General features: G+C 37.7%; 1 protein-coding gene across 2 annotated transcripts; it reads left to right on the top strand.

The window, feature by feature from the left end:
- Positions 1-7,273: 7,273 nt before the first annotated feature.
- LOC127675656 (protein phosphatase inhibitor 2-like) lies at positions 7,274-7,798 on the top strand. Of its 2 annotated transcripts, XM_052171716.1 has the most exons (2): positions 7,274-7,499; positions 7,566-7,798. In XM_052171716.1, the coding sequence occupies exons 1-2, from the start codon at positions 7,274-7,276 to the stop codon at positions 7,796-7,798; spliced, it is 459 nt and encodes a 152-aa protein (XP_052027676.1). The 2 variants fall into 2 exon arrangements, with proteins under 2 accessions (XP_052027676.1, XP_052027675.1); XM_052171715.1 differs by having other exon boundaries at positions 7,274-7,798.
- The last annotated feature ends 2,375 nt before the right edge of the window (positions 7,799-10,173 follow it).

Consider the following 10,173-nt stretch of genomic DNA (forward strand, 5'->3'; position numbering starts at 1 on the left):
CTGATCATGATGCTGGTACAAGAACACATGAAGGATATACTTAAAGAAATTCAGGAGAAAATGGATCAAAACTTAGAAGCCCTTAAAACGGAAACACAAAAATCATTGGAAGAAATCCAACAGAATACAAAAGCCAATAAAGAGAAAACAGAAAAATCACTTAAAGAAATACAGGAGAACTTTGGTCAACAGGCTGAGGTCATGAACGAGGAAACACAAAAAGCTCTTAAAGAATTACAGCAAAGCAAAAAACAAGCAAGTGAAGGAGCTAAGCAAAACCATCCAGGATCTAAAATCAGAAGTAGAAACAACTAAGAAAACTCAAAGGGAGACAACTTTGGAGATAGAAATCCTTGGGAAGAAATTAGGGGACATAGATGCAAATATCAACAACAGAATACAAGAGATAGAAGAAAGAATCTCAGATGCTGAAGATACCATAGAAACCATGGACTCAACAGTTAAAGAAAGTACAAAATGCAAAAAGCTTGTAACCCAAAATATCCAGGAAATCCAGCTCACAATGAGAAGACCAAACCTAAGGATTATAGGCATAGATGAGAGTGAAGATTTACAACTTAAAGGGCCAGCAAATATCTTCAATAAAAGTATGGAAGAAAACTTCCCTAACCTAAAGAGAGAGATGCCCATGAATATACAAGAAGCCTACAGAACTCCAAAGAGACTGGACCAGAACAGAAATACCTCCCGTCACATAATAATCAAAACACCAAATGTACTAAACAAAGAAAGAATATTAAAGGCAGTAAGAGAAAAAGGCCAAGTAACATATAAAGGAAGACCTATCAGAATCACAGCAGACTTTTTCACCTGAGACTATGAAAGCTAGAAGATCCTGGGCAGATCTCATGCAGACTCTGAGAGAACACAAATGCCAGCCAAAACTACTATACCCAGAAAAACTCTCAATCACCATAGATGGAGAAACTAAGATATTCCATGACAAAACCAAGTTTACCCAATATCTAGCCACAAACCCAGCCCTACAAAGGATAATAAGAGGAAAACACCAAGACAAGGAGGGAAACTTCACCCTGGAAAAAGCAAGATAATAAACTTCTCTCATCAAACCCAAAAGAAGTTAACAAATCAAATTTAAAAAATAACATCAAAAATGACAGGAAGTAACAATCACTATTCCTTAATATCTCTTAACATCAATGGACTCAATGCCCCAATAAAAAGACATAGACTAACCGACTGGATACGGAAACAGGACTCTACATTTTGCTGCATACAGGAAACACACCTCAGGGTCAAAGACAAACACTACCTTAGAGTAAAAGGCTGGAAGACAGTTTTACAAACAAATGGTCTCAGGAAACAAGCTTGAGTAGCCATTCTAATATCAGATAAAATTGACTTTCAACCCAAAGTCATCAAAAGAGACCCTGAGGGACACTTCTTGCTGGTCAAAGGAAAAATACAACAAGAAGAACTCTCAATCCTGAACATCTATGCTCCAAATGAAAGGGCACCCCAATTCATAAAAGAAACTTCACTAAAGCTTAAAGCACACATTGCACCTAACACAATAATTGTGGGTGACTTCAACACTGCACTTTCCTCAGTAGACCAATCAGGAAAACAGAAACTGAACAGGGACACAATTAAACTAATTGAAACTTTGAACAAATTAGATTTAACAGATACATATAGAACATTCTATCCTAAAGCAAAAGAATATACCTTTTTCTCAGCACCTCATGGTACCTTCTCAAAAATCAACCATATAATTGGTCACAAGACAGACCTCAACAAATATAAGAAGATCAAACTAATCCCATGCCTCCTATCAGATCACTATGGAGTAAAAGTGGTCTTCAATAGCAACAAAAACAACAGAAAACACACATACACATGGAAAGTGAACAATATTCTACTCAATGATACCTTGGTCAAGGAAGAAATAAAGAAAGAAATTAAGGACTTTTTAGAACATAATGAAAATGAAGACACAACATACCCAAATCTATGGGACACAATGACAGCAGTGCTAAGAGGAAAACTCATAGCCCTGAGTGCCTCCAAAAAGAAAATGGAGAGAGCACACACCAAGAGCTTAATGACACACCTGAAAGCCCTGGAACAAAAAGAAGCTATTTCACCCAGGAGGAGTAGAAGCCAGGGAATCATCAAACTCAGGGCCAACATCAATCAAGTAGAAACAAAGAGAACCATACAAAGAATCAACGAATCCAGGAGCTGGTTCTTTGAGAAAATCAACAAGATAGATAAACCCTTAGCCAGACTGACCAAAGGGCATAGAGAAAGTATCCAAATTAACAAACTTAGAAATGAAAAGGGGGATATAACAACAGAAACTGAGGAAATCCAAAATATCATCAGATGCTACTACAAGAGCCTGTACTCAACACAACTGGAGAATCTGGAGGAAATGGACAATTTCCTTGACAGATACCAAATACCAAAATTAAATCAGGACCAAATAGATCATCTAAACAGTCCCATAAGGCCTAATGAAATAGAAGGAGTCATAGAAAGTCTTCCAACCAAAAAAAGCACAGGACCAGATGGTTTCAGTGCAGAATTCTATCAGACCTTCAAAGAAGAGTTAACACCAATACTCTTCAAACTATTCCACAAAATAGAAACAGAAGGAACCCTACCCAATTCCTTCTACGAAGCCACAATTACGCTGACACCAAAGCCACACAAAGATCCAACAAAGAAAGAGAGCTTCAGGCCAATTTCCCTTATGAACATCGATGCAAAAATACTCAATAAAATTCTTGCCAACCGAATCCAAGAACACATCAAAATGATCATCCACCATGATCAAGTAGGCTTTATCCCGGGAATGCAGGGTTGGTTCAATATACAGAAATCCAACAATGTAATCCACTACATAAACAAACTCAAAGAACAAAACCACATGGTCATTTCATTGAATGCTGAAAAAGCATTTGACAAAATTCAGCATCCTTTCATGCTTAAAGTCTTGAAGAGAACAGGAATTCAAGGCCCATACCTAAACATAGTAAAAGTAATATACAGCAAACCAGTAGCCAGCATCAAACTAAATGGAGAGAAACTTGAAGCAATCCCACTGAAATCAGGGACCAGACAAGGCTGCCCCCTTTCTCCTTATCTTTTCAATATTGTACTTGAGGTACTAGCTCGGTCAATTCGACAACATAAGGAGGTCAAAGGGATACAAATTGGAAAGGAAGAAGTCAAACTTTCATTATTTGCAGACGACATGATAGTATACCTAAGTGACCCAAAAAACTCCACTAGAGAGCTCCTACAGCTGATAAACAACTTCAGCAAAGTGGCAGGTTATAAAATCAACACAAGCAAATCAGTGACCTTCCTTTACTCAAAGGATAAGCAGGCTAAGAAAGAAATTAGGGAAATGACCCCCTTCACAATAGCCACAAACAGTATAAAGTATCTTGGGGTGACTCTTACCAAACATGTGAAAGATCTGTATGACAAGAACTTCAAGACTCTGAAGAAGGAAATGGAAGAAGACCTCAAAAAATGGGAAAACCTCCTATGCTCATGCATCAGTAGAATCAATATAGTTAAAATGGCCATTTTGCCAAAAGCAATCTACAGATTCAATGCAATACCCATCAAAATCCCAACTCAATTCTTCACAGAGTTAGAAAGAGCAATTATCAAATTCATCTGGAACAACAAAAAACCCAGGATAGCTAAAACTATTCTCAGCAACAAAAGAAAATCTGGGGGAATCAGTATCCCTGACCTCAAGCAATACTACAGAGCAATAGTGTTAAAAACTGCATCATATTGGTACAGTGACAGGCAGGAGGATCAGTGGAACAGGATTGAAGATCCAGAAATGAACCCACACACCTATGGCCTCTTGATCCTCGACAAAGAGGCTGAAAACATCCAATGGAAAAAAGATAGCCTTTTCAACAAATGGTGCTGGTTCAACTGGAGGTCAGCATGCAGAAGAATTCGAATTGATCCATCCTTGTCTCCTTGTACTAAGCTCAAATCCAAATGGATCAAGGACCTCCACATAAAGCCAGACACTCTGAAGCTAATAGAAAAGAAACTGGGGAAGACCCTTGAGGACATCGGTACAGGGAGAAAATTTCTGAACAGAACACCAATAGCTTATGCTCTAAGAGCAAGAATTGACAAATGGGACCTCATAAAATTACAAAGTTTCTGTAAGGCAAAGGACACCATCAAGAGGACAAATCGGCAACCAGCACATTGGGAAAAGATCTTCACCAATCCTACATCAGATAGAGGGCTAATATCCAATATATATAAAGAACTCAAGAAGTTAGACTCCAGAAAACCAAACAACCCTATTAAAAAATGGGGTACAGAGTTAAACAAAGAATTCTCACCTGAAGAACTTCAGATGGCAGAGAAGCATCTTAAAAAATGCTCAACTTCATTAGTCATTAGGGAAATGCAAATCAAAACAACCCTGAGATTTCATCTTACACCAGTCAGAATGGCTAAGATTAAAAATTCAGGAGACAGCAGGTGTTGGAGAGGGTGTGGAGAAAGAGGAACACTCCTCCACTGCTGGTGGGGTTGCAAATTGGTACAACCACTCTGGAAATCAGTCTGGCGGTTCCTCTGAAAACTGGGCACCTCACTTCCAGAAGATCCTGCTATACCACTCCTGGGCATATACCCAGAGGATTCGCCAGCATGTAATAAGGATACATGCTCTACTATGTTCATAGCAGCCCTATTTATAATTGCCAGATGCTGGAAAGAACCCAGGTATCCCTCAACAGAAGAGTGGATGCAAAAAATGTGGTATATCTACACAATGGAGTACTATTCAGCCATTAGAAACAATGAATTCATGAAATTCTTAGGCAAATGGATGGAGCTAGAGAACATCATACTAAGTGAGGTAACCCAGACTCAAAAGGTGAATCATGGTATGCACTCACTAATAAGTGGATATTAACCTAGAAAACTGGAATACCCAAAACATAATCCACACATCAAATGAGGTACAAGAAGAAAGGAGGAGTGGCCCCTGGTTCTGGAAAGACTCAGTGAAGCAGTATTCGGCAAAACCAGAACGGGGAAGTGGGAAGGGGTGGGTGGGAGGACAGGGGAAGAGAAGGGGGCTTACGGGACTTTCGGGGAGTGGGGGGCTAGAAAAGGGGAAATCATTTGAAGTGTAAATAAATTATATCGAATAAAAAAAATTTAAAAAAAAACCACACACACACAAAGATTCAACAAAGAAAGAGAACTTCAGGCCAATTTCCCTTATGAACATCGATGCAAATATACTCAATAAAATTCTTGCCAACCGAATCCAAGAACACAGGTTCAATATACGGAAATCCATCAATGCAATCCACTACATAAACAAACTCAAAGAAAAAGACCACATGGTCATTTCATTGGATGCTGAAAAAGAATTTGACAAAATTCAGCATCCTTTCATGCTTAAAGTCTTGGAAAGAACAGGAATTCAAGACCCATACCCAAACATAGTAAAAGCAATATACAGCAAACCGGTAGCCAGCATCAAACTAAATGGAGAGAAACTTGAAGTAATCCCACTAAAATTGGGGATCAGACAATGCTGCCCACTCTCTCCCTGTCTATTCAATATAGAATTTGAAGTCCTATCCAGGTCAAAGTGATTCAAATTAAAAATGAAGAAGTCAAAATATCACTATTTGCAGATGATATGATAGTATACTTAAGCTACCCCAACAATTCTACCAGAGAAACCTTAAAGCTGATAAACAACTTCAGCAAAGTGGCTGGATATGAAATTAACTCAAGCAAATAAATAGCCTTCCTCTACTCAAAGGATAAACAAGCTGAGAAAGAAAATTGGGAAATGACACCCTTCACAATAGTCACAAATAATATTACATACTTTGGTGTGACTCTAACAAAGTAAGTGAAAGATCTGTATGACAAGAACGTCAAGCCTCTGAAGAAAGAAATCAAAGATCGAAGAAGATGGAAAGATCTCCCATGCTCATGGTTTGGCAGGATTAATGTAGTAATAACGGTCATCTTGCCAAAAACAATCTACAGATTTAATGCAATCACCATCAAAATTCCAAATCAATACTTCATAGAGCTAGAACAAGCAATCTTCAAATTCATTTGGAATAACAAAAAAGCCAGGATAGTGAAAACTAGTCACCATCCCTGACCTCAAGCTCTATTATAGAACAATAGTGATAAAAACTGAATGCCAAGATAAGGAAGCAGGTGAGTAGGGGGAGGCTGATGGGATAGGGTGGTTTTGGAGGGAAACCAGGAAAGCAGATAACATTTGAAATATAAATAAATATAATATCTAATTAAAAAAAGAAAAAAAGAATAGAATAGCATAAATGCCAAGGTTGTTTCAAGACTAGTGGCTATGGTTAGAAAGGGGCCTATTGTAGAGACTAAAGCTAGTTAAAGAGTTTACAAGAAAATTAGTACACTTGATACTTGTTTTCTCTCTTTGAGATGAAAAATATTTCTCACTGAACTTTTTCTAAATCTTCCTGTACTCAACTTTAGGAGAGACCACTGATTAAAATGTTATTGGTATTTTAGTAATTGAAAAGATTTTTTAAATTATCTTTACTTTTTTATTTAAAGTAAAACATTTACTTGGGACTGGCTTACTGTTTCAGAGTTTCTTATTCACTTCACATTCTGTTTATTGCCTATACCCCTCCCGCTCTGGGAGACTAAATTACCAACCATTGAAAAGATTTTTTTTCAAAACTCTCTGAGAATATATATATATACATGTATATGTGTATGTGTATGTGTATATAGATAGATTTGAAATTTAAATTTTCTTTTTTTAATTGGATTTTATTTATGTTTCAAATGTTATCCACTTTCCTGGTTTCCTCTCTGAAAATCCCCTATCCAATCCCCTCTCTTCCTGCTTCAATGAGGGTGTTCCCCTACCCACCCACTCCCACTTCCCTGTCCTGGCATTCCCCTACACTGGACATTGAGCTTTCTCAGGACCAAGGGTCTCTCCTTATTTGGCACTAGACAAGCCTCCTCCACACCCCGGGGGCCAGGGTGGTGGGGACTACTTTGAAGAGTCATAGGGCAGACTGCACAGTCTGTGGTGGCATGGCAGTCATTGTGTCGTCAGTTATGCAGGGAGTGGTTTCTGCAACAGCGCGTGTGGCTGCTTTAAACTAGCCTGGGCTCCCCAGCTGCCGGGAGGGTCTCTGCAGTGACCAACCCCTTCTTCTCCAGGACCCTACACCAGCTGGAGCAACCAGCAATGGCAGCCTCGATGGCCTCGCAAGGGCCTATCAAGGGAATCCTGAAGAACAAGACCTCCCCGTCTTCCCCGGTAGTGGCCTCGGCTGAACAGCCCCGCCTGACCTTCAAAAAGAAGCTGAATAAAAAGTCCCAGAAGTGGGATGAAGTTAACATCCTGGCAACGTATCATCCAGCTGACAAAGACTATGGTTTGATGAAAATAGGTGAGCCAAACACTCTATACCGCAATCCAATAACTTGTGACGACGATGCTAACAGTGATTCCGAATGCAATGAAATGATGAGTCCAGATTTCTTAGCGAAGAAATTAGCTGTTGATGATGTCTCCGAGCCAAAGGATATGGAACAAGAAAGTAGTGAAGAGGAAGATAACTGCCTCTCTCCTCAAGATCTAGAAAAGAAGCGGCAATTTGAAATGAAAAGGAAGCTTCACTACAACGAAGGACTGAATATTAAGTTAGCCAGACTGTTAATTTCAAATGATGATGACGAAGATGAAGGAATGTCAGAGACTGCAGACTGAGACAGCACAAATATTGAAGAGTCCAATCAAGGATCTCCTGAAAGTGACCATCTGCAACTGGAATCGCAAAGTTCCTAAGTGTTCAGCCTAACAGTCGTTTGTCAAATACAAACCTTGTTACTCTACTATACTACTTCTTGTTCTCTAAAATTCATGATTTTCTTAACAAAATACACATCATTTAACATTTGTTAAGAATTAAGACCATAGAGACTGAGGAGATGGAAAATGCCTAATTAATGCATATATTCTCGTGCCTCATAGTTCACAAATACAGTGTAATGTCAGTAATCCAAAACTACTTTCCTTTTCTAAGAACACTGGTTAATTTCTATAAGATATTATATAGCTTTATAATGATTTAATTAATATATTAATTAACATTATGGGAGAAACTAATTTTTTGTCACTTCTAGATGGTGGTACTTATAAAGTGTTTGGGAGTGGTTTCATGTTTTTTCTTTTAATCAAAAGCCTATTCATACAATGGGATATATGGGTGGATAAACAGGCAGGAAGAGATTTTTTTAACATTTATTTTTAGCTCATCTTAGTTAATTGAGAAGGCATCTAAGCTGTTATCTAATCAATAAACTTTAAAATTATTGTTCATTTTATTTGTGCTCAATAGGAAAGGAATGAAAATGTTTTCCATCCCAACTGGTTTACCCCATTCCCACCCACACTCAAATAAATGACCAGGTTAAAGTTGCGCTGGCATCTGCTCTGCTTGTCTTAGGATGCTGGGGAGACTTCAGACAAGCATTTTAATACCATATGCTATTTCAGTGTTCCCTTTATTTATATACCTGTCTTAACCTACTCTGGTTTCTTATTTCTTTTGTCTATACACATACAGTTGTAAAGATTGTATTATAGGATAGCAAAGGCTGATGTTCATGAGGAACTCTTCTTGCATATTCTGCCATTTGCTGCAGTAGTGAATTCTCAGTTTGACACCTGCTATTTCTAATAATAAAGGAAACAGAACTAGTAGTAGCCATAATATGGCAGGAGAGACAGCTAAGAATCTTGGTTTCTGTACTCTGACAGTTTGGTCAGTAAATGACTGCTATTTGCTTATTTGACATTAGGCCTTAGAAGACAATTAACTGAGGCATTTTTGCACAATGCAAGCACTATACATATTCAGAAAACAACTGTTCTTGAATGTATAGACAGAATTATACTTGAACATTTTTTAATTGAAAGATTCTGAGGAGTCTCTGTATAAAGGGAATATGATAATGTACACTATGATAAATGAACATGATCCCCCTAACATGATAGAAATTTGGATTTTCCCCCTGAAATGAAATGTAATTCCTGTGTATCTTAGTTTAGTGATGATTTCTTTTGCAAACATTTATTTATATTGTAAATTTCTGATAGCACCAAATGAATCTGTTATATGACAGACTTTTAAAGAAGTCTCTGGATTGAAATCCATATCTAAAAACGTGCTCTTTTCTTTGTTTCCCTTTTTCCTTTTATTAAAAATAAATTTTTGAATACAATATATTCTGATTGTAGTTTCCCTCCCAATTCCTTTGAACATCTAGATGCATGCCTTTTTGTCTCTCCTCAGAAAACAAATAGTCATCTAATGAGTAATAATAAACTTAAATATGATAAACAAAAAACAACTTGGAATATGAAAACACAAACAAGAAACAGACCCAAAGAAAAAAAGCACAAGAAATGCATATAGACACAAAGACACAAGGGTTTGCAGACTAGGAAATCACATAAAAAATGGAAGTCATAATATAAATTTAAAAGGTCTTTATGGTAGAAAACAAAAATAAAAACTAAATTGTACAGGAATTTTAATGCTGCAAAATGGCTGTATTAACCATATGTAAAGACCTTCTATATCTTTGTGATCTGGCTGTCTTGCAGACATGGCCTTAGTACACACCTTTAATCCCTCTGTATGGAATTCTTTAGTTCATGCTTTTATACCCAAATGATGACATCTAACTGAGAGGCAGACAAAGTGATGGATCAGAGAAAGATGGACAGAATGTGTAAAAGACAGGATATGCAAAACTCTCAGGAATAAAGGTATTTGAGAGCAGTGCAGTTCAGAATAGTTCATGGCAATTCAATTTGAAGAAGTTCATTTCAGAGTAGTTCAGTTAGTTTGCGTCAGTTGGGGAGTCAGTAAATACAGTGTAGTGGAGTTCTTTCATCAGTTTGTGCATTTCAGTTGGGAGTCAGTTGGGAGTCAGTTGGGAGTCAGTCCAGTGAGTACAGTATAGTGGAGTTGAACTGATTTGTGAGTTTGTGCAGTTAGCAAAGGCAGTTGAAGCCAGAGAATTAGAAAGAGGCAGAAGATAGAACAAATTTCCAGAGTTAGTTTGAGGTGAAAC

The sequence above is a fragment of the Apodemus sylvaticus genome, chromosome X (assembly GCF_947179515.1).
Source record: "Apodemus sylvaticus chromosome X, mApoSyl1.1, whole genome shotgun sequence".
Classification (NCBI taxonomy): Eukaryota; Metazoa; Chordata; class Mammalia; order Rodentia; family Muridae; genus Apodemus; species Apodemus sylvaticus.

Coding starts and splice junctions, on each gene's coding strand:
- LOC127675656 (XM_052171715.1), top strand. CDS start 7,274: ATGGCAGCCTCGATGGCCTCGCAAGGGCCTATCAAGGGAATCCTGAAG.